The 24,923-nt window shown below is 44.2% G+C and overlaps 1 protein-coding gene across 1 annotated transcript in view; it reads left to right on the forward strand.

Moving 5' to 3' along the window:
- Positions 1-24,923, forward strand: part of TMEM163 (transmembrane protein 163) — a 218,870-nt gene that overhangs the window by 121,201 nt on the left and 72,746 nt on the right. The window contains exons 3-4 of the mRNA XM_032411533.1: positions 11,620-11,663; positions 13,052-13,143. Of these exons, the coding sequence (XP_032267424.1) occupies positions 11,620-11,663; positions 13,052-13,143 (136 nt within the window). The remainder of the gene's footprint in view (positions 1-11,619; positions 11,664-13,051; positions 13,144-24,923) is intronic.

The raw sequence follows: 24,923 nt of genomic DNA on the forward strand, positions 1-24,923 counted from the left end.
GAAGTACATGCCAGCACATACATAGAGTAAGAAAACCAAAGCATACATAAGGATATGCAGTGAAATGAGGACATCCTTCCCACCTCCACTCCCAGTCCTTTCTGAGGTGATCATCATCCACAGGTTGCATAACTTTCCTGACATTCTGTCTGCATATGTGTGTATTTATTTCTATACACACACACACAAGCTTTAATAATCACTCTGTCCCCTGCCTTGCTTTAGTCACTCATTACATCTTGCATCATGACAAATCTTTTCAAGAATTTAATGGTATTGGGGTGCCTGGGTGGCTCAGTCGTTAAGCGTCTACCTTCGGCTCAGGTCATGATCCCAGGGTCCTGGAATCGAGGCCCGCATCGGGCTCCCTGCTCCGCGGGAAGCCTGCTTCTCCCTCTCCCACTCCCCCTGCTTGTGTTCCCTCTCTCGCTGTGTCTCTCTCTGTCAAATAAATAAATAAAATCTTAAAAAAAAAAAAGAATTTAATGGTATCATTCCATAGTATGAATGTACAATACCTTATTAAATCACTCCCTTATGAATGGATGTCTACATGGTTAATGTTTCACTGTTACACATCTGTAATAAACACTCTTGTATGTATTTTTTCTGCCCCTGTGCCAGTACAAGTATAGAATATGTTTCGTAAAGTAGAACTGCTGGGTTCAATAGATGTGTGTCTTACATTTTGTTAAACATTTCCAAGTTTACCATTGAAGAGGTTTTCCCATTGGCACCGAATGAGAGGATTTGTATCCCCTCACTAACCCTCACCAACACTTGGCATTTAAAAAGTTCTTTTATTTTGCCATTCTGACAGGTGAAATAGAACTTATGTTTTCTTTTTCTTTTTAAAAAAGATTTATTTATTTATTTTAGAGGGAAGGAGGGGCAGGGGGAGAGAATCTTCAAGCAGGCTCCCCGCTGAGCACAGAGCCTGACACAGGGCTCAATCTCACAACCCTGAGATCATGACCTAAGCTGAAACCAAGAGCTAGACACTCAACTGACTGAGCCACCCAGGTGCTCCTGAAGTTTTCTTTTATCGAATTTTGCCCTCTTGGCTGTTTTAGATTCTTTTTCTGAAATTGCTAGTTCATATCTTTTCTTATATTTTAGGCTCTTGGGGTTCTTTTTTTTAAAAATGCTGATTTGTAGGTATTCTTTTTTAAAAAATTAAAGTATAATAGACATCCAGAAGAATGCACAGATCAAAATTTTAGTTTGATGAATTTTCACAAAATGAACATACATATGTAACCACCACTCATACTCACTCACCTTTTCACTTGAGAAGCCCTTCTCCTGTCCCCTCCCAGTCACTCCTCCCTTCTCCAGAGGTAAGCATATCCTGAATTCTACCACCCTGCATTGCTTGGTCTGTTTTCAAATGTTATACAGACAGAATCATAAATAGATCATCTGTTCAGTGAATGCTTTGTTTTCCTTCCTTTCCCTTTATCATTATTTGTTGGGATTCACACATGTAATTATAAGTAGCTATAACTTATTTATTGTCACTGTTGTATGGAATTCCATTGGATGAAGATACCACCAATTTACCCATGCAACTGTTGAACATTTGGATTGTTTCCAGTTGTGACAGTTATGAAACATGTCTGAATTATGCTGCTCTGGATGGTTTTATAAGCGTCTTCTCATATCCATATGTATGCATTTCTTTGGGGTATATATCTAGGAGTGGAATGGCTGGGGCATAGAGTATGATAATTCTTTTACAGATAGTGGCAACCAGTTTTCTAAAGCATTTGTACCAACTTACACTTCCACTAGCAGTTTTTAAGAGTTCCAGTTGGAATACATCCGCGCTAACATTTGAAATGGTCAGCCTTTTTTCTTGTATAGTGGTATCTCTTTGTGATTTTAATTTTATTTTCCCTGGTTGTTAATGAAGTTGAGCATATTTTCCTATGTTTCTTGGTCATTTGTGTATCATTTTCACAAGAAGCTTGTTAACTCTTTGCCCATTTTCCTTTTGGGTTGTTTTCCTCTTATTGATTTGGAAGACTTCTTTATATATTCTGGATACAGTCCACTGGTAGTTATTAGTATTGTAAATATCTTCTTCCTCTCCCTGGCTTGCTGTTTTGCTCTTTCAGTGGGGTCTTTTAATGTAGTTTAATTTACTGATCTTTCCCTTTATGATTTTTGCTTTTATGTCCTATTTAAGAAATCTTTTTCTTTCCCCAAGATTATGAAGATATTCTCCCATATTGTATTTCAGATATCTACTGGATTATTTTGTACTTATCATATATACCTACAGCTCATCCCCAGTTGTTTTTTTTTTGTGTGTGTGTGTATGGTGTGAGGTAGAGTCAATGTCCCAGTACCATTTATTGAAAGACCTTTCTTTTCCCCAGTGTTCTTCAGGAGTGCCTTTGTTACAAACCAAGTGACCATCTGTGTGTGGATCTGATTTTGTTCTGTGGTCTTTTTGTTTATCCTTAGGCCAGTACTATTCTGTCTCAATTACTGAAACTTTGAAATAAATCTTGGCATCTGGTGGTGACTGTCTTCCAGGGTTTTTTGGTTGTTGTTTAGTATTATCTTAGCTACTCTTGACTCTTCACATTCCACTTAAACTCGAGAATAATCTTAATTTCCTACAAAAAACCTGCTAGAATCTTGGTTGCTAATATCAAGTCTTGTCACCCATGAACATTGTATATCCCTCCATATGTTTAGTCTTCTTTAATTTCTCTCAATAATGTTTTATTGTTTTTCTAGGTAAAGGTCTTACACATTTTTCATTTGTTTATTTCTAGGTATTTGATCTGTTCAAAATGGTATCTTGTTAAAATTGCATTTTCTCACTGTTGGTGGCTACTCAGGAAATAACTGGTACTTGGGTAATGACTTAGTGCCTGATAGCCTTACGTTTGCTGAATGCACATCTTAATTCTCTTTGGTTCCCTGGTTCTGTCGGCCAGTTTGCCCATACCTCACTATTCAAAAATCAGGGCTTTATAGAGACCTAGGGGCCAGGAAGGAGCAGCATGCGGCTTTGAGTATCTTTCCTCAGGGTGCTTTACCTCTGATCTTGATAGTCTACCTCAGCGATCATCTTGCTTCCTTGTGAGCGAGAGAAGACTGCATGGTTGACTGTGCAACCTCTGCTCTTCTCGTTGAAAATGCCATTGGTTTTCCAGCTGCCTGATCCTTACACCTGTGGCTGTCTGCGCACTTCTTTGGTTTCACCTTCCTTGCTCTCTGGTGTGTGGATTCTGAGGAAAGGGTTCCAGAGTGGATGCTGCTACTCCCAAACTTGTTATGCCTATGAGGGGTAATTGTTTGGGCTCTTGATGGTAGTAGCATCCAGTTGTGGAACACTCTGAGCTCTGCCTAATATTTGATGCGGGTATGTTATCAGCTCTCAACATCTTCCTCGGTGTAAGGTACATTTTAATGTATTTGTAAATTTTCTTGATAATTGGGGGTTTGAGGTTGACCATTTGCTAGCTTCTGTGAGCATTATATTCTTTCACTAGTGGCCCATGCTTCTCATTGCTTTGGTGGGTTTTATAGAGGAGAGCGGTAGGAAGGGAGGGGAGAAAAGGTCTTTATTCCTCCATGTTTGGCTTTTATTCTCCAAGTAATAATGCTGATGGTCTTCTAATGAGTTTGATTCAGCTCCACTGAGTAAATATTTATCCAGCACCATTTCTTTGAGCCAAGTCTTTGAAGTCTTAGTCATTGTATTCCTTTTCCTCATGATGTGTTCTGCTTTTTAAAAAGTTCCTTTAGCAACTCTTTAAGCCAGAGAGGTCCGTTGTGTGGTATGGTGTCAGCGGCGTCAGATGAAGGGCCGTCTTAGTGATCTGACAAAGGATGGCCTTAGGTGGCAACATTCACACCATTGCCAGCTCTCATTACCCAGAGCATTAGCTTCTGATTCTGGCATGAATTATTCATTGCATGTTAAATAAAAACCAGATACTACTATTAGGTTTAGAGATTGCTCAAGCATTTATTGCTCAATAAGAAATTATTGAGCACTAACTATGTGCTGGTGCTTTCACAGGCCCTGGGGTTAGAGAGTTGAATACAATGTAACCCCTGACTTAAGGTTTTCATAAGCTGGTTGGGGAAGACAAGGATCATTTCTGGGTGGTACAAGGTGAGGGCAGTAGGGATGGGGGTTTGGGGTGGCAGAGGAGAGGTGCTGAGCCAAGTTAGAAAGAATGGGCTGAGAGTGAGCATTCAGGCTTATAATTCCCAGCAATCACACTCAGAACAGAAGGCTAGAGAAGACAAACTGTGAGGGTTCTGTGTTATAAAAATTTGCCCCATCTCTGTTTTCTATTAAATGAATGCTTTATTTACTAGACAAAAATAGTGTTCTGTGATTAAGGGATAGTTAGGGCTTTCAGAGGCATATTTCATCAAATCGTTGAGCAAGTAACCGTGGTATCCCCAGCTCAACACAATTGTATGTGGCATGTAGTAGATGCTCAATAAACATTTGTTGAGTGAAAGAATGATTGGTGAGCTCAGGCTGCTCATGTTGGTCTGGACAGGGTGGGTTGCTAGGACAGGAGCTGAGTGTAGTCTGAGGATGCCCAGCCACACCTGTTGCCCACAGGCAATAGACTACTTTCCTGAGAGCTGTGCTGGCATCACAGGGAACCATATAGCACAGGGAGGAGTAAAATTTCATGTGATGGAAAATATGTAATTGACATTCAGCAAGAACCGTGCTCTTACTATTTATTCTGGCCAGTGAGACTCTTTAGAGTCAATGTACCAACGAGTGAGGGGAAATCGTTTACTTGACTGAAGATAGTCCATAAACATTCATAAAAGTTGGGTAGCCAGGGCTGGGGTCTTGGCAAGGGTTTGCTTCCTTGTAGGCTGGCAGAGCCCTGGAGGGTGGGTGGGCAACGTCTATAGCCTCCCTGGGACTAACTAATGGTTCTTGGCTCTGCAGAAACTCTCCAAGAATGATACAGGCTTTGAGCACCTGGCCCGTGGTACAGATAATTGTAATTTGCCGAGAGCCAGGCCTTACAGTAGGAAACATTGGAGGCTACCGTCCACGCAGCACAATGACTGTTCGGCAAGCATTTTGCTGAGAACTGCAGATACGGAGATGAAGCTACTGTCCTTGCCCTTACGCTGCTCATGGGCTGCATCGAAAGTCCCAAACTGAAGCTTACTGGGCCAGCTAGAGACCAGAGGTGGCCAGCAGGTGAGGGAGGCCAGCTGGGCCCGATGCGGCAGGGGAGACAGGTGGCCAACAGTGCGTGCCCCAACCAGACGCAGCACGGGCACTGCTGGAGAAGGTAACAGCTCCATGCCAGCAAGTCTCGGGTTTTCCAGATCATCAAACAGCCGGGTGTACCTCTTTGTTTTAATTTGTGAAGTCTTGTGATTTAAAAATAGTGGTAGCCAATTCTGATATTAGAATAGTACTGTGTAGGTCAAACAAAAACTTTGAAATTTTATCCTCAGGGGGCCCTTTTGCAAAGTCAAGGCACTATGCTGTAGCGGAGGATGAGGAGTCTAATGGGTGAAGCCATTTTGATTTGTTTTTCAAACTGCTTCTCCCTCTTTTCCTGCAGTGGTGACTGAATTCAGCATCCTTTCACAGATTATTGAAGTATAATTTGTTTGAGTTGGGGAGAGTCTGCAGGTTACCAGACGTTCTGTGGAAGTGAGTTGAACATAAACCAATTAATTTTGACCCCTCTTAGCTAGCTCCACCTCTTCTGTCTAGGCTGCCGTAAACGTGATGAAGGTGGTGATGGAAAGGCTTCTCAAGTTAGGTCAGTTACCCGGCTGTGGGTGAGGCGGTTGCCAGGCGCCTGACTGACAGAGGTGGTCTAATTAAAGTGGGATTGATTTATTAACGGAGCTTTACTGGCCACATAATTTAGCAACTCGGAGGTGTTATAGGGCCTGGGGTATTGCTAAAGAGTGCTAAGGCTCAAGATAATTATTGCCTTACTTAGGAGAGAATGACAGATGGGACCTCATTGTTGCTGTAAATCTCTCCTGCAGTTGAAATGGCATTCTTTGTTTGACGTTGTTGAAGGCTCTCAGTTGCCTTGCTGGCACTCTCCCTCTCTGTGCATTTTCCAAGGCCCTTCGAACCTCCCCAACCCTCCCTCAAAGCTTGCTGCTTATTCAGCTGCGTGATTTGCATTCGGCTTTGTCCTGACAATGGGTTGCCTGGGTCCACTCCATCTTCCAGCTGTCTTTCTGTGTGAATTTGAGTTTCCAGCTGATGGGCTTTCTGGCCTGAGTGTGACTTAGTTAAAGAAGGTCTGGTCTTAAACCGGACCCGTATAAATATTTATTTAAGACTTGTGTTGTGTGTGTGCTTCTGGGAGTGTAGCTGTTATTACTCCCTTGACCCATAAATGAAAGTAGAGTGTGGGACAAGCAAAAACCTGGGAAGCGGGAGGGCCCTTACGCAGAGAGGGACATTTTGCTTATGTGCCACACCCTGGCTTGCCTGGCCCTCCTGTGTGCTTCTGTGGCATTAGCAACCCGCTCATGTAGGTGATCTGGCTCAGAGACATGGATTTCAGAAACTGAGCCATAATAAAGATGTGGATGTTAGGGTGCCTGGGTGGCTCAGATGGTTAAGCATCTGCCTTCGGCTCAGGTCATGATCCTAGGGTCCTGGGATCGAGTCCCGCATCAGGCTCCCTGCTAGGCGGGGAGCCTGCTTCTCCCTCTGCCTCTTTCTCTCTCTCTCTCTCTGTCTCTCTGACTCTCATGAATAAATAAATAAAACATTAAAAAAAAAAAAAAAAGATGTGGATGTTAGTATGTGCTCCTGTTAGCCAGAAACACTGCAGCCTGTTCCCCGATGTGCGGCATAAATCTGATTTCGGCTCTTCTATTTGAGATCTTTGGCTATGTTGTTAAGAGTTGGCTAATTTTTTTTTCCCCCAAATAGAATGGATTTCTTTTTTCTGGTTTGAATGATCATGTATGGTGGTTGTAGTAAATGTGGAAAATACAAAAAACAAAAAAAACCAAAAACCAGAAAGGAAAGAAATCCACTCAAATATCCCCACCCACCACAGATTGACTACTATTATCATTTGAGTTGCTTTTATTTTTTCTTCTAGTTGTTTACAATGCATTTTAAAAACATGGTTGTATTGTAAAGCTAGTTATATCACGTTTTATCTTGGATCTTGCCCTTTTCTACATCATTTTTTTTTTGCTCAACCAGCAAGGAAATCTATTATGTCACATAACTTTCCTCTTGCTCCTTTTTGCTTCAGGCAAAATGGCTTCACACATACCAGATGTTCCACCTCAGGGCCTTTGCACTGACCATTCCCATGATCTGGAAGGTTCTTCCTCCAGGTGACTGCATGGCTCACTCCCTCACCTCCTCCGAGTCTTTGCTTACATGTCACCTACTCAGTGAAACCTCTGCTGACCTCCCCGTTAAGTGTGCACCTGTGCTAGCCAGAATGCCTCCTGACCTAGTCCCATCCTTTTCCATGGCACCCAGTGCTGATGGCGCTAATCATACCACCTGTGTTTATTATCACTATCATTATTCTAACTCATGAGCTCACATAAGCATTGACTAAACGTACCTTTGGTCAACACTTTGAAATACCTTACATATAGCTTATTTTTTTAATGGACTGGACTTTAATCATCACCCTACTGCTGGACATGGAAATGGCATCCAGTGTTTTGCTATTATAAATTACATAAACCTATGGTGAATCTTTTGTGTATAAAGTGTTTTTCCATTTCTTAAGCACTGAAAGAAGATTTTTGGGACATGGGGTTACTGGACAAAGTAAATTGTATTAAGACTCATGGCTGCAAGTGATATGAACTCAACTCAAACTGGCTTGAGCAAATTAAAGGAAATTCTTGGCTGATGTATTTGAAAACTACAGGGGTAGACTGCAGGTAGGGCTGATTCCAGAGGTTCAGTCCATGTTATCAGGGGTCTGATTTGTGTCTCTTATCCTTCATCCATGCTTTCCTCTGTTGGCTTCATTGTGAGGCAGCTTCTCCCCATTTAAGGCAAAATTGCATTTTGTAGCTCCTGTTTTCATGCTACCAACTATACAGTCCCATCTTAGAAAGACATCCCCTTCCCAGTATTTTTAGCAAAAACTCAGGACAGGTTCTCGCTGGCTCACATTGAATTGTGGCACCCTTGAATCTTTAACTCTGGCTGTAGGACAAGGATATAGGAGAGTGGGGGTGATGATGTCATCCCACCCAAACTACAACTTCTGAGGGCAGGGGAGGTAGCTCTCCCCAGAGGAGACTCAGGGTGCTCTTGTCTAAATGGGGGATGGATGCCAGGAAGGCCCCAAAACTGCAGATCTTCATTTTACTTAGGAACATTTTAGGGACTCTGCGCCCTAGTAGGGAAGGAAAAAAGCACAGAAAATGAAGGCGCCCAGTCCCATAGCCAAAGCATGCATTTTTGGATGTGTGAGGCCAGCCTCATCAGATGGCAGTCTGCTGCCACTCTCACCATGGAAAGGGAGAGGGCCGTGAGGAGGGGAAACCCCTGGCCTCAGCTCCCTGGGGAATGAGGCTCTGATGACCTGTAATTGCATGCCTTGTGGGCTCTTGGTGGCCACTGGCTGCCGGAGTACGTGTTTAAAATACGAGTGGTAGAGACAGGTTCTAAATGGGAGGAGCAGGTGGGTTCTTGAAAATTTCCCTAGCTGTGCTCTCCGGATGAATTTGGAGGCTTCTGACCGTTGGGCACTCCATTCCAGAGGAGCAGTGGCATTTGTCGTACAGGCCCCGCACCGCCAGCTGACAGCCGCAGTGGCTTCATTTCCTGCAGCTCTGTGGCCCTGGCCTTGACCCAGAGCAGTCTTGGCAAGAGAGCTCAGCTTCACGGCTGCCCCTCTGCCCGTCTCCGTGCACCTTGCTGGCTGGCAGCATAATTCCGAGGTCGGAAGGGTCCTTATCTGTCATCCAGTGTGGGATGTGCACCTGCCTTAAAGGCACTGCTAGACTTTTGTTGGATCTCTGGTGGCTTTCAGCTCCCCTCAGCCAAGTACATCCGTGGCTCCAGGAGTACCTGCCTTGTAATTCCTCCCTTGGGTCATCCTGGCCCAGGCCTGTGTTCTCCAAGCGGAAACTGCTCGCAATGAGAAGCTGTCTGAGCCAAGGCCTCATCAAGGGCCCTTCAGTGTACCCTGGACTCCCCATGCAATTTTTGGCATTTTCTCCCTTCCCATCTTCTCCCTTCCCATCTTATCAAGGAAATTGGATAGAGGCAATTTATAAGTAAATGATACATGTTAGTCCTTCCCTTCTGTGAAGGACTCTGGGTTAACCTGGAGCCCTCTTGCTCACATTTTCCTTGGTGCTTGGGGGGAAAGAACAATACTAATATTCCACTTGTGCTCTAAGCTATTGATCCACTGGGCAGGCTGGAATCACTCACACAAGGAGAACTTTCTGTATAATTCTGAGAGGGTTTGAAATTATGGACACTGACTCCATTTGAGTCAGGGAAATCCACCACCAATGGCCATCTCCTTTGTTGGATTCCAGAGTCTCTAAGATAAAGTTCCTTGTGTTTCTCCATATAATCAACTGGGTGTACACCTCTCTGAAATCTCTAGTCCACTGTGCAACTGTCTGGTATTACCAAATAACTGAGTCAAACTATTTTATTTTGTTTTTTTTTATTTTTTGATTAAAGCTTTTTAAAGGAATGGTTTACCTCTTGGAAAGCAGGTGGCCTTCTGGGTTGGCGGGTGGAACGCTTGCTCCGTTGTGCTCTCCCTTCCATGGCGCCCGGGCCGGACAGGCTGGGGAGACACAGTGCCAGAGCTCTGGCGCAGGCTGCCCTTCCTCATCTGCTGTATGTAGTGAGGGTCTGTGCGGGATGTTAGTAGGAGTTAAAAAGTTTCCACTGCTGATAAAGAAGGAACCCACAAAAGGCACACAGCTAAGATACTGTAAAAACAGGCTGTAATGTAAAACAAAACAAAACAAAACAAACCCAATATTTGTTTCTATAAAATTTTATGAAGCTTATGTAACGAGTTACTGAGTCCTGAGTGCAGAGTCAGGCCCAGCATCCTCTAGTTTATCTTGGTGCTCAGGGCAACCCCTCGGAGGACCTCCTGCCTTTTTTTGCCCATGTCTGCGTGGCCTGGGAGTTGAGTTCTTTGGGAAGATCCAGGGCCCCTTTGCACCACCACCGCTGTGGTGCCCATGAAAGCTCCAGCCCGTCACCGCATACAGCTGGCTCTGCCCTTCTCCCTCCCCCTGCCCGTAAGAGCGACAGCAGGGATAACTGGGACAGCTTTTTGTAAGAACCAGAGATGGTCAGGAATTTAATGAGTTGCATTTGCCTTACACAGCCCGCGGACTGGAATGTGGCTGGCTCCCAGGAAACGTTAAGAAGCTGGTGGCTCCCTTGCCCGAGAGTTGTGTTTACCCCGAGCTTGTCTCTCTGCTCCCCAGTGTGTGTAGCAGGCGATGGCCAACTCCACTTCCTGGTCACAGGTGTCACTTCTAACAACATTAATTGACAACTAGACTCTCGGTCTCAATTCCTTTTTCACAGAAAATGAAATATGCTTGGTTCACATTGAGTCACATGACCCCGTTACGGCTGGGGGCAGGGGTACAAAGCGCAACATGGCTGTCCAGGGCCCATTCGTGGATGTTAATGGATAGGACAGAGAATGGGTTCCAGAGAAGGGACATGGGGTGAGCCGAGTGGGGGGTCCAAATGGGTATTGCCCTCTATGCTCCACACCCATACCTCACTTACTCCATGAGTCAGTTGTTGGTCATACCTGTGCCTGGGACAATCCGCTTCAAAGCTTTGCTGACCAATTGGGTAGGGTTTCATTCTTTGTTGGAGGGTGGACATATGCTTGATAATATGGCTTTTGTTTGGAGATCTGCCTTTATTAAGTCAAGCTGAGAACAGTCTTTGAAGCTGGACATTGCTTTGGCACAGAACAGATCACAGAATTAGGCAAATGCACTGCTCAGTTAACTCCCCCCCCCAAAAGGTAGATAGATTTTTGAATATGGAGAAACATTTTAATTATAACTGTTCAATCTATATTTGTAGACATCTCTTGGTTAAGATCATTTGCTATTGTTTTTTCTAAAGAGTTTCCTTGAGGCCTACACTGGATTTTCAGCTCTGATGGGCAAGAGATTTCTCTCAACTGTGTTAGCAATGGCGTGTGCGTGTAGATACCACCACTAATTACCTTATGATGGGAACAGTGTGGATGGTCGCACTTTTGCTCTGATAGTTTCATGTGATTCCCAGCTCTCTGTTCCCCATTGCTAAATTCTTAAAGTCTTAGCAGCCGTGTGATTGACAAGTGCTTGGGCATTTTCATTCTGAAGCCGGCCCTGTGGTGCTTGAGGACGTGGTGGGGAGGGATGCTGTTGCCGGTGGAGTCTGCAACCTTTTCACTTCAGTCTTTACCTGTTTTAGTTCATAGGTGTTACAAGTACAGTTAATTTTTAACTTAATTCTCTGGGAACTTTTCCAGGGATGTTTAAAAGGCCCTATCAACTATACTAATATACTCAGAAATGAGAGAAAATATCCATGAGGTCTTAAAATATTCTGAATAATATTTTCTTTCTTTTTAGCTGTCTCCGTTATGAGGTACAGCGCCTCTGCTTTTGGGTTTGCAGTAAGTAACCTGAAATGTACTTTTATGAAGTTTTGCACGTTTTTCCTGAGCTCACGAATCTCGCCCTGGGCTCGCCGTTCAGAGGGTGGTTAGCAGATGAGAGCTTAGCATGACAAACAAAGCTTTTATGGCAATAGCTTCCATAACAGAATTACAATTTCATGGAAGTAAACAGCGATGATGCTGTACAGGTCTCCAGAACAGATTAGGGGGACCTCATTTTCCACCCCTGGTTGAGAAGATATTGGAGGGGTTTCAGCCTGGTTTTCTCCCTCAAGGTTGTAGGTGTGAAAGTGGGCACACACTGGAGTGAAGACGCATTTGCTGGTGCAGGCAGAGGTGTTGGGGGTTAGGATTGGGGCTGCCGGAACTAGACGAGTCAGTCTCCGGTCCCATTAAGGGTAACCTGACTCCCAGACCTACTTCCTGATGGGAATTGGTCTGAGAAAACAGGTCTCAGATGTTTTACAGCCTAGGCATGTTGAAAGCTTGGCTGAAGTCTCCCCACATTCCTTCAAGAGAGTGCTAGTGCTTGTGGTTTTCCAGATCGAAAATGCGATGTGGTGCAGTGACTCATCCGGAGAGGTCCAGCATCCTCCTCTGTAGCTCCAGGGTTTCCTGTACCTGAGGGCATGTGTTCCTGTTCCCAAACCCCCTTCTTTTCTTTGCTGTGAGAACTTAATGTTTTGCAGGTTGTAGATTGTTTTCAGAATCCTTTGAAAAAGGTATGGACAGTCTCTCCAGAAAAACGCACGCACACCCACCCACCCACCCACCCCCACCCCCACCCCCACACACCTCTCTTTTCTCCCCTTTCTTCTGTCTCTGTCCTTCACACATTCGCTCATTCATTCAAACAAGAGCATTGAGTTTTGTATACAATTTTGAAGTGCTAGCAGAGTTCCCAGAACCCTTGGGTGGCCCACTCTAACCCCTGAACCTCAGGTAGAACCATCCCACTGGGAGGCAGACACATAGAATCCTTATCCTGAATCTTTTACCTGGGATGTAGGGGGAAATGCTGCAGTGATTTTGCCTGCTGGGAGATAGGTGTGAGAACGGTGTAAGTCCCCCCACATCTCCAGAGTGCTAGGAGCCAGGGCCAGGGAGCAGAGCCCACTGCACCACAGAGTGTGCTTTGTCAGGCTGTGGGAGCAGCGCAAGGTGAGGAGGAGCTGTGGTCCTCCCACCGGGCTGGCATGTCCAGTGGCCTCGGCTCCAGATTCCCAGCACCCACCATGAGGATGAGGAGGAGCGTCTGTCGTAAAGATGCGAAGCCTCTTTGCTCTGAAGTCACTGGCTCCGATTCCAAGCCTCTGTGTCTTGTGTCTTCACAGTCATGCCTTATTAACTCTGGAAAACACTAATGCTGTGTCTCCTTCTCCTAGTTTGATGCCATCCTCGACGTCCTGTCCTCGGCGATTGTCCTATGGCGTTACAGCAATGCCGCCGCTGTACACTCTGCCCACAGGGAGTACATGTAAGTGGATTTTTCTCTTCCTCCAGGCCGCGGCAGCCTTGCAAAGGAAGGCCGCATCATTAGGCTGTCAGCGTAGCTCTCCTTGCAGCTTTGGTCCCAGGGATGAGAATGAGGACCCAAATCGCCTTCGAGAGGGCCTGCGGTGATACCAGCCATATGACAGGCCCCTTTTGGGATGGTCGGAGAGATGGGGTACCCTTTTATAATTCGCCCTGTTCTCTGCTCTTGAGTCGGGAGGGAATGTTTGTGTGTTCATTTGTCTGGCTATCCTTCTGTCCATCTGTCCATTGATCTGTCCATGTTTCAGTTCATCCATCCTTCCATCCTCGTTCTTTTTGTGTTTGTGGAATCTTTGTTCTCTTGAGTTCTCATGCTTTAAGATGAGTTTTCCACTGTAATTTCTGGAAGACATCTTGAGGGTATTCTAAATTACCCTGCTTGTCTTCCATTCCTCTCTGTATTAGAGGACACGGCTTGTCCCAGTCTCTACATCCTGTGGGTGATGATCTTGTCTTTGAGGAATTTGAGTTTGTGACCATAAAACATGGCTTTCCCAACTTCCATCTTCTTTATTCCATTTGTAATCTCCAGGCTGATAATAGCACAGGTTCCAGAGTCAGATTTCTTGGCTTTGAATCTTAGCTCTACCACTTGCTAGCTCTGTGACTGTAGGAAGCTGCTAAGTGCTCTATGCCGTGTTTCCTCATCTGGAAAAGCAGGAAAACAACACCTCCTTCATAGGGTTATTATATATATTATATATGCACAATATGTAATATAGTATATATGTTATATATAGTAGAACAATATATACACATATAACTTAGAGCAGTGTTTGGCATGTAGTTCAGGAAACCTTAGCTGCCATCATTATTAATTATTAAGGAATTATTAAGGGGGCTCCCCTGAGACTGAGCCACCACTGGTCCTTAAGGGAAGAGTTTGATCCCACCTCTGTGGCTTTTGGACAGTTGAATACAAATGAGTAAATGCTCCCCTGCTGTGTTTCTGGTGGTGCCCAGACAGAAGGTAGTCTCGATGGGAATGCCATGTCATACTTAAAATGTATTAAGTGTTGAGATACAAATGTTAGGTACTAGGGGACTCAGATAGTAATAGATCTGGGGTTGCACGTGCCAAATGGAAAGCTTTTGAAAGATAATGCTGTAACTGATTCACAAATGAGAACAAATTTTATTTCACTGTTGGCTTTAGGTAGAGCACAGAAACTTCTTTGAAGTGTTAGGTATTTATTTTAATGTGCATTAGCTCTTTTAACACATATGAAGGGTCGAATCTGTGATATCACAGATGATATTGTTTAGGATAAGGTTAATTGTTTTAAAAGTGAGTCAATTGATGGTTGAAAAAAGTTAAGAAAACAATTATAGTAAGTTGATTTTGTAAAATTTCAAATGATGGTATCATAATGATCGAAGTTGAATTAATACTAGTCTAGCCAAGGGAATAGCTAATACAAAAACCCGAGTTGTCGCTGGCTAATTATTTGAGGAATACAGTGAGAACAACCTAGAGATAGGTTGTCCTTTTCCTGTGAGGAGAACATAAATTCTTTGGTTCTATAGTTGCACTGTCCAGTACGGTAGCCACTGGTGGCTATTTTAGCACTTACGTGTAGCTGGTCCGAACTAAGAGGTGTTGTAAGTGTAAAATAGTACATTCCATAGACTTAGTAAAAAAAAAAAAAAAAAAGACTGTAGACATTTTATTAATAATTTTAAAGATATTGATTACACGTTGACAGAAGAATATTTTGGATATGGGGTGCCTGGCTGGCTTAGTTGGTATAGCATGCAACTCTTTGTCCCAGACTCATGAGTCCAAGCCCCATGTTGGGTGTAGAGATTACTTAAAAATAAAACCTTGAAAAAATATTTTGGATATATTGGATTAACCTATTATAATTAATTTTACTTCTGTTTCCTTTTTCTAATGTGGCTTTTAGATATTTAAAATTACACATGTGGCTTATATTATAATTCTTTTGGGCCTTGCCCTCAAAAGACAAAGCTTTTCCCTCTGACTTTTCGTATTTTCGAATTACTAATCCAGAATTTGATTTGCAGTTCCAGAAGGAATTGAGTTCCATGTTTCTCAGTTTCTCTCTTCTAATGTGCTTATTAAAATCCGATTTCCTTTATGCTTAAATGAGTTTCTTACATATTAGTCACAAATCTACAAATTATTGTGGCTTTTCTATAGAGTTGGGATCTCTCTGAGCATTTGTCAGGTGGCCTGGAGTTTTTCCAAGATTAAAATATTGATGACAAAAGATTGATGATCCAGCATTTCACGGATGGTTCTCGTATTGGTATGGATGTAGGCTGGGAATGGGTGGCTGAGGTAGGGTGTGAACCAAATGTCTTTGGTTTCACTGTTTTTACTGATCCCCAAACAGGTACCATTAAAAAAAATATATATCTCTATTGATACCTAAAGGACAAAAACTCACAGAGGAGTTGCTTTGATAATTCCCAGATGATAGTTCACATGAAGATGCCAGTGAATTCATTTGGAGAGTCTAAATGTAGGGATTCAAACGACACTCCACAGTCCTTTGTATTGTTGGCTTTAGTTTAAAGTTTTAATCTCTGTCTCATCCCATGTAAATTAAAAATTCATGGGATCATTGCCAGCTGAGAAACTGATGTTTGCATATTAATGAGCATGAATGAATTATGAGAGGCATGGCTAGAAAAACCATTGGCTTTCAGTTAGTTGCTGGAGAATAATAAATGGGGAAATACCCAACTGGTCCTTAGTTAATTCCTCTAATTTGTCCTACTTTGACTCTAAGCTTCAGAAAGAATCTTGAGCTCGGAATTGCCAGCGCGAGGAGGAGAGGGAGCTTCGTCAGCCCTGCCCCCTGCTGCTGTGTGTGCTGGCTGCGTGGGATAGGGCGTTTGATGCCCAGAGGAAGAGAGGATGCTTTTAGCACCACCACGGAGTACTGCATTATACACCTCAGTTGTTAAGATAGCCAACTACAGAGTGTAGCCTCAGTGGTTTTGTTTTGCATTTTTTTTTCCTGTGGTAAAAAATACGTAACACTGAATTTACCATCTTAAACGTTTTAAGTGTATGGCTCAGTAGTATTAAATCTATTCATATATGGTTGTGAACAGAGTCCCCAGAACTTCTTCATGCAAAACTGAAGCTTTATACTTACTAAACAGCTACCTGTGTCCCTCTCCCCCAGCCCTTTGCAACCACAATTCTATTTTGTTTCTCTGAATTGATTACTCTAGGTACCTCAAATAAGTAGAATCAGAGAGTACATGTTCTTCCGTGACTGACTTCTTTCGCTTAGCATGATGGCCACGGTAAGGTTAACAAACGGTCCTCAGGGGTGAGAAATCTTGCTTGCTTAGGTAGCCGGTCATGGGTGTGCGGCACTAATCTGAGAGTGAAATGCTAAAATCCAGCATTTCATGGGTCGTTCTTTTATTGGTATGGATGTAGGCTGGGAGTGGGTGGCTGAGGTAGGGTGCGAACCAAAGGTCAGGGACGTGTGTCATGCCAGGTAGTGGCTGGGTGCCCCATCTGGGATGGAAGGAGTGCTTGCAGAATTCAAGGAGGAGATGAACGCAGTGAAACAGGTTCTGCTGTCCTCAGTCACTAAAGGAGAGGGGCCAGGAGGTGGGGGCTGACGCAAGGAGTTACAGCGGGTGGTTCACTCTGACGGTGCCTGTGAGTGTCGAGGGGAAAAGCTGGAGGACTGGTCTGGAATTCAGCACGAGGAAGGGAGGCTTTGTGAGTGTGCTTGAGAGAGAACACGTAGGGAAGGCAGCTTTCCCGGGGAGCAGCCAGGTTTTTATTAGGCCAAGAGGTGAGGGCAAGAGTCAGAAAAGAGCCTGAGGATGTGGTCACTGGGATAGGATGAAAGTGTTCTGGGGAGGGAAGGGAGCAAGGAGACAACGAGGAGCGTGGCTAGAAGGGTGGGGTGGTGACAGTTGTCCTGGTGACCGCAGATTGCCCTGAGGCCACCGCAAGAATGAAGCACTATTTGTACACTTACACTGTGATCGCCAAGCGTCCTTAGGTGAAGAAAGCGTGCAGCAAAATAGTGTTAGGGTCTTTTCTCATTGGTTTTAACAATAGAGGTTTGCATCCGCGCACACTGCTGAGGCATATAAAAACTCTCGCAAGGATACAGAGCAGACTGACAGCAGGCTCGCCTCAGGAAGGGGGGACGGGGGACAGAAGAAAGGGAGGAGGTCTGCTCTTCCCGTCCTGTAGACCCGAGCAGCCCCGTAGAACTCTCTGCAGCCACGGACGCGTTCTGTAGCTGCACCGTCCAGCGTCCTCAGACCCTTACCCACGTGGGGCCATGGAACACTGGCTCTGTGGCTAGGTTCCTAGCTTGACTTAATTTAAATGAATTGAACTGTAAATCGTCACATGTGGCTCGTGGCTCCCGTATTGGACAGTGACTCTTTAGGTACTTTGATCATTTTTAATCCATTTTTCCAAAACAGTGTTGTTATTCAAAGTCCACGGGACTTGGAAATGAGAGCAAGATCCTGAGGGAAGGAAGGAGGTGCCGGAGGTGGCAGGCATGGGAGAAATGAGTATAGGAGGAACTTGGCAAGGCCAGGTGACACAGGGCACTTCACGCTCGTGTCTGCCATTGTCAGCCTTCCGTACCATTTTCGGCCCCGGGAAGTACAGCTTCCCGCTGCCATCAGCTGTGGAGGGCCATCGGGCTGCTTGCCACGGGAAGGTACAGCTTGACACTCACTGGGGGCTCTGACATTTTGCATGATTGCAGCACAGGTGGGAGGCCCGTGAATGCTCCCCAGTCCCAGCTGTCTCCTTGGGCCATCCGTGAGCTCGCTGAGATGGAGAGGTGGAGGCAGATGGGAGGCTGTTCACCTTTACAGGCTTGAAATTCTGCAACACTGAGGCAAAAACACAGCCTGGGAGGTTGTTCACTTGTTCCAAATGTACCTCCAAATGGTATGATGCTCAGCAGCATATTGGAAAGCAAATTTGAGAGCTCCGGAGTAGATATTCTTAGAGAGGCATAAATCCTTGCGTATCTCCTCATGCGAAATAAGTGGGGCACGCTGGTTCTCACCCATGCAGGGTCCTTGCTCTGGTTTTTATTCCTCTCCCCCTGCCCCCCGTTTGCCGAGCCAAATGCCTTGGTCTGAAAACTATCAGTTGACAGGATGGCTTTTGATTATTGGTCTCAGCAACATTCTTGTAACAGCTCCAGAAATTGAAAAAGAAAAAGAAGTAATTGATTCAGTCAAGAAATGGCGTATTGGCAATTTGCTTATGGTGTCTGATCTAAGCGATGGCAAAGGCAATGAGTTATACCAGGAACACAGTGAACTAGTACCATGTCTCCCCCTCTTCTCATGGGCATTCGATCGGGGAGTCTGGGAAAGTGAACCGTATTTCCTCCACATCTTTCTAGCGATCTTAACCTTACAAAGCTCTTGAGTGTATTTTAACTCAAGAGCAGAACCTGACCTGGATGAATACTTAATTTCCGAGAGTCCCCCAGTAACTGCTGAGAGCCAGTGTGTAGAAGGCAGAGATCCTTGATAGCGGGACCTGAGCTCCTGTGCCTTGAATAGTTTTGCCTGAAGGCAGAGGAGACTTGCCTTCACAGTCACGGAAAGTTCATCTAAAACCTTCCATGACACAGGCATGACATCAACGGGCCGTGCCGCTGTGGGCAGGGCATGTCAGAGGAAGGAGTGTAGTCTTCTTCGGTCCATGTTATGGGTAGAAATGTGTCCCTCCACCATATATTGAAATCCTAACCCCGACTACTACACAGTGTGACCTGATTGGGAAAAAGGGTCTTCTCAGCTCTAACTCCCATATGACTGGAGTCCGTGTAGGAAGAGGCAGAAGGGCACAGGAGGACAATGGCCACCTGACAGCAGGGGCAGGGTTCAGAGGCATGTACCTACAAGCTGAGGAACCCCAAGGATTGTTGGCAAACACCAGCAGCTCAAAGAGGCAGGGAGGGATTCTGCTCTACAGGTTTCCGAGGGAGCATGGGCCTGCCCACACCTTGATTTTGAACTTCTAACTTCCAGAACTGTGAGAGAATACATTTCTGTTATTTAAGGCCCTCAGTTTGTGGTGCTCGGTTGTAGCAGCCACAGGAAAACTGCTGTTGTCCCTGAGAAGAGTCTTCCATCAGACCTGCACTCATCTGCTCGGCGACCTCGAGTGGTGAATGAATTTTTCAAAGCCTCAGTTTTCTCATCTGGGAAAGGGGGTGGGTGGGCCCTGATAGCTACCGAATGGTGTTGTGGTGAAGATTAAACATGACATTGAATGTGACATCAATATATGCTCAAAAAATGTTAGATCATGGGGCACGTGGGTGGCTCAGTCGGTTAAGTGTCCAACTCTTGGTTTCGGCTCAGGTCATGATCTCAGGGTCATGAGATCAAGCCCCGCCTCAGGCTTCATGCTCAGCACGGGATCTGCTTGTCCCTCTCCCTCTTTTCCTTCCCTGCTCCTCTCTCTCTCTCTAAAATAAATAAAAAAAATTTTTTTTTTAAAAGTTAGATCATTTATTTTCCATCCCTGGAGTTTTGAAAATGTTTTTTCACTAGTCATACTAGGATAGTTTGAAATTACTCTATTATTTAATTGCTTTGGAACAGTGTAGAATAAAAGAATTTGCAGGGAAAAAATTTTAAAACCCAAGCACATGCTCTAACATATTGAAAAACTTGCTTTTGACCTAGGGACATGGGGTGATAGTGTAGTGAGGTGATAAAAGACTGCTTGATTTCCTGATATCGTTTCTTTACCCCACCCCTAAAAGAAATCTCATTTGTGTGGGGCAAGACAAAGTAATATATGATTACTGTAAAAAGTTAAGGTAATTCATAGGGGTACAAAGAATATAGCAAGGGGCGCCTGGGTGGCTCAGTCAGTTAGGCGTCTGACTCTGGATTTCGGCTTAGGTCATGATCTCAGTGTCGTGAGATTGAGCCCTGCCTTGGGGCTTAAGATTAAGATTCTCTTAAGATTCTCTCTCCCTCTCTCTCTCTGCCCTCTACCCACCCCCCCATGCACATGCATGCTCTCTCTCAAAAAAAAAAAACAAAAAACCCCCAAAAAACAACCACCAACAACAAAGAATATAGTAGTTGTTAGAGGGCCTTCCAGGGAGAACCAGAGTTAACGTTTTGATGTGTATTGTATTTGTGTGCATGCATATGCATGGTTATGTATACATTTTTTTCCTACATAAATAGAGATCATCTATATATACCCTTCTGCAAACTGGTTTTTCTATACTTACCACCATGTTTTGAACATTTTCCCATCTTTGGATAAATAGAGGTATGTTATTTTTTGATAGCTAGGCAGTATTGTGTGTATGGATTTAGCATATTTTGTGAAGTAATTTTCTACTGAAGATGTAGGTTGTTTTCAGTGTCTCGGGGCTAGAATTGACCTGAAATAACTGTCCTTACACGTTCGAATTTTAATGCTTATCTTCTTATTTCTTCTGGATAAATTACTAGAAGTCTGGATCAAAGAATATGCTAACCTGTAATTTTGATGCCCAGGGTCAAACTGTGCTCCAACAAGGTCATACTAATTTCCATCCCCCTTGGTAGGGGTGGGGGTGTCTGTTGACTTACCGTGGCTGGTACTAAGTGTTAAAATTCTTTCTGATCTTAGCTATTTGTCCAGGTGGAAAATTGAATTCTCCATGTTAACATGCATTTGTTTAGTTACCAGTCTGACCATATCCTCAGATGCCTTTTTAGTGTTTGTATTTCTTTTGGGAACTGGGTTACCAGAATTTCAGATGGGAATGAGGAGCCTTTTGTTTCATTTTTGAAACATTTCCCAGACTCTGGCTACAGAACTTAGGTGACAAAGAAAGTACAACTTAATAGCTGACCAGATCCTCCCTGCTTTGCTCCCCACCCTCCCCTGCCATATTCTTTCTTGCATTGCCATGGTTTTTTTCCTTCATAGATCTAAATACCTACATTAGTTTCTCTATTGGCACATTTGTTGGCTGTCTGTTGCCCTCAGAAGACTTTAAGCTCACAAGGGTAAGGGGATTCCTTAAGTGTCTTAGTCTTTTTATTCCCATTCCCTAGAAAAACACCTGGCAATTACTAGAGTGCTCATTTAAAGACTTGCAGAATGAAAGATTGAATTGCAGAAGCCCTTCATCTTGTGTAAAGTTTTGATAGATTTTATTAAGGTGATAATAAGTATTTACTGAGCACCTGCTTTGTACCAGGTATCATGCTGGACTCTGCATTAGGTAGAGGTATTATTTGACAGCTGGTAGAGAAGGTAAACAGTATTTCTGAAGGCTCAGGGCTAGTAATGGATTCAGTTGGAGTTTGAAACTACATCTTGCTTGCTCTGAAATTTGCTCGTAACCTTTATGCAACATTGCCTCTTTAAGTGATCATTTGTGTGTCTTTGTTTTACTGGTTTTTCATTCCAGCGTCCCCCACCCCCATCCCCTCCTCCTGGAAATGCCCTTTCTTAGCAATTTGCTGCAACCCCGATTTAATTGGAGGGAGAAGGAAAGTGGTATGGATCCAGAAAAATGTATAAAATCTTATTATAAAAACATACGACTGAAAATGTGGTCCTGAGTTTTGGTTCTGACCCTGGAAGGTGGGGAAATGGTTGGCTGTTGGTCGGACACAGATAACTGCTAGGGTTGCCTGGGGGCCGGTTGCCATTCGCAGGAGCAGCTGTTCATGGCTTGGTCCCTTGGCAAAGGGCTGCCATGACATGTTCTGCAGCTCTCCTGTGTCTCAAAGGCCTTGCAAATGGAGATCATTTGTCTTGGCTGCAGCCTGGACTTCCTCCATGCTCACTGAAACTTTGGTTCTTGTTTTCAGGCCAAGCCGGGAGCTGCGTAGGGCCTGCTGGATCCTGGGCTGAGGGTTCTGTGGGTTTGCTATGAAAGAATAGGAGCACATCTTTGTCCAGGTCTGTGGCCTCTCCTTTGGCACCTGCTGCCAGAACAAGGCATGTGATGAGTGGAGAGGGTTCTATCCCTAACAACACCAGGGCCCAAAACTGTGAATGGGGCCCCTTCACCTTGAGTGTCGTCACCCTTTGGAAACCTGAGCCTGGGAAGTCCCCATATTTGTCATTCCTCCACCTTCCATGCTGCTGCCTGTGCTTTGTGGTGAACAGACTTAGTTCAGGAACCCTTCTTAAAGTGGTGAGGTTTAAGGTGGACAGGTAAGAAGAGGGTTCTTCTCTTTTTGTGACTTCTCTTTGGCAGTGGGATTTTGGCAGGCTTTTTGCCTTCTCTGAGTGGTCCTATTTTCAGAGGATGACTCCATGGGCTCGGTTTCTCCAGTTGTATTTGAAGTTCTAGGGTCAGAGTTTTCATGGCACATTTCTTCTCCCTTCGGTCTCCAGATCTTGTCCTGTATGTTAGCTGTTGGATGATTCAAACTCAATTTAATTTTGCTTAGTTCTTGCCGTTGACTAGTGATCAGCACCAACTGTCGATGCTGGTTATGGCTGATGATTACTTTCTTCTTCATACTTCTTGCATTTTCAAAAAAATATTTTACAAGGTGCATATGTTATTTTTGTAATCCTGTCAAGCATACTTTTTCCCTCTGGGAGAATATAAAAAGCCAGCCAGTCTGGGAACAAGGAGTAAAGCTCTCATCTCCTCTATGTTTATACTGCCTTCCTGTGATTATGCTACTGGGTGCTGTTATACTCAGCATCAACACCACCGGGTGCTTTTACATCTGATTACTTCTCTTCTGAAGGGACCTGCCACAGTGCATGCAGCCTTCCCTTGGCAGGGAAGTCTATGATATTGCACCAAATGGAAGCTGGTGATTTTTTTCCCTCCCCATCTCCTGTCTTTCTCTAAATAGTTGGGCCCTTTGAGTTTTTATTTGCTCATGCATGGGCTTTACCAGCATCTTTCCACATCATGATTTAGTTTACTCATATCACTAAATAGAAGGTATCTAGAGGAATATTTGAGTTGTTTGTTTTTGGAGTAGCTTCTACCTACCTCATAAAATTGTTATGAGAAGCAAATGAGATAGGTAAGTTGCCTGGCATAGTGTTTGACGAATAGTAGGTATCCCATAAATGGGGATTATTATTTTTTTAAAGTAGGCTCCATGCCCAGCGCAGAGCCCAGCATGGGACTGGAACTCACAACCCTGAGATTAAGACCTGAACTGAAATCAAGAGTCGGATGCTCAACCGACTGAGCCACCCAGGCGCCCCTAATGGGGGTTATTATTTGTTTTTTTTTAAGATTTTTAAAAATTTATTTATTTGACAGAGACACAGTGAGAGAGGGAACACAAGCAGAGGGAGTGGGAGAGGGAGAAGCAGGCTTCCCGTGGAGCAGGGAGCCCGATGTGGGGCTCGATCCCAGGACTCTGGGATCATGACCTGAGCCGAAGGCAGATGCTTAACGACTGAGCCACCTAGGTGCCCCATGGGGGTTATTTTTAAAAGTAGGCTTTCCAGGCCAAAAAAAAAAAAAAAGTATGTCTTAAAAAATAACTTTATTAAAATATAATTCACATAGTCTGCAGTTCATGCATTTAAAGTGTACAGGTCAATGGCTTTTAAGGTATTCATAGCATTGTGCATGTATGACCACAATCAGTTTCATGAGAACATTTTTATCACCATGAAGAGAGGCCCCACTCCTTTGAGCTTCCACCACTCCAACTCCTTCTAACTTGCCTTTCCTCCCTCTGGTCCTAGGCAATCCCTCATCTGTCGGTCTGTGTAGTTGAGCCTACTCTGGACCTTTCAAATAAGTAGATTCGTAAACCGGTGTGCTCCTGTCTGTGGCTCCACAGACACAGAAGGTTTCTTCCTTCACTTAGTCTTTGACTTAGCATAATGTTTCCTGCCTTCCTGCACACTGTAATGTGGATCAGTATTTCCTCTTTTTACTGCTGTATGATATTCCATTGTCTGCATGTCCCACATTTGGTCAATCCATTCATTAGTTGATGGACATTGGTTGGTTTCATTTGGGGCTATTAGGAATAACGCTGCTGTAAACATTTGTGCACAAGTGTTTGATCTAAATAGGTTCTGATTTCTTTTGGCTTCATACCTAGGAGTGAAATTGCTGGGTTAGATGGTAACTCTATATAGCTAACATTTGAAGAATTGTCAAACCGTTTTCCAAAGTGGCTGCACCATTCTATATTGCTACCAGCAATGTATGAGGGTTCCAATTTCTCCACATCCTCATCAGCACCTGGTGTTACCTGCCTTTTTGATTCTAGCCATCCTAGTGTGTGTGGGTGGTATCTCATTGTGGTTTTGATTTATACTTGAGGGTTCTTATGCTTTTGAAAAGTCGCCAGTCTTTTCCCTGGTTTGTTTCTTTGTCTCGACTCCCATAGACGCTTCAGAAGTTACATTACCCCTGCTAGTGAAGTAGCTGGTGTCTGGAGGAAGCTTCCCTCAAGAGGCCTTTACCCCACTGATGATGTCCTTCTGGCCTCCTGATGGCTCTACAGAGTCTGGCTTAGGGCCTTACAGACTGAATTTTAGTTTTAATGGCACAAAGACAGGGGACTAAGATTAATCAAGCTCATAGAACTGACCTGTAAAAACAGGATGCCAGTTGATTAGTGGATGCATAGTATGGCCATCAGAAGAATATTGTCTGGGGATCCAAATGGTTTTCTTAATTTTTCTGCCTGTGGGGAGAAACACTATCAGCATCTGCTAGCAATGGAGGCTTCCTTTTCTTTTTTTCATTGCATATTTTC

The sequence above is a fragment of the Phoca vitulina genome, unplaced genomic scaffold, assembly GCF_004348235.1.
Source record: "Phoca vitulina isolate PV1807 unplaced genomic scaffold, GSC_HSeal_1.0 scaffold1, whole genome shotgun sequence".
In the NCBI taxonomy this organism is placed as follows: domain Eukaryota; kingdom Metazoa; phylum Chordata; class Mammalia; order Carnivora; family Phocidae; genus Phoca; species Phoca vitulina.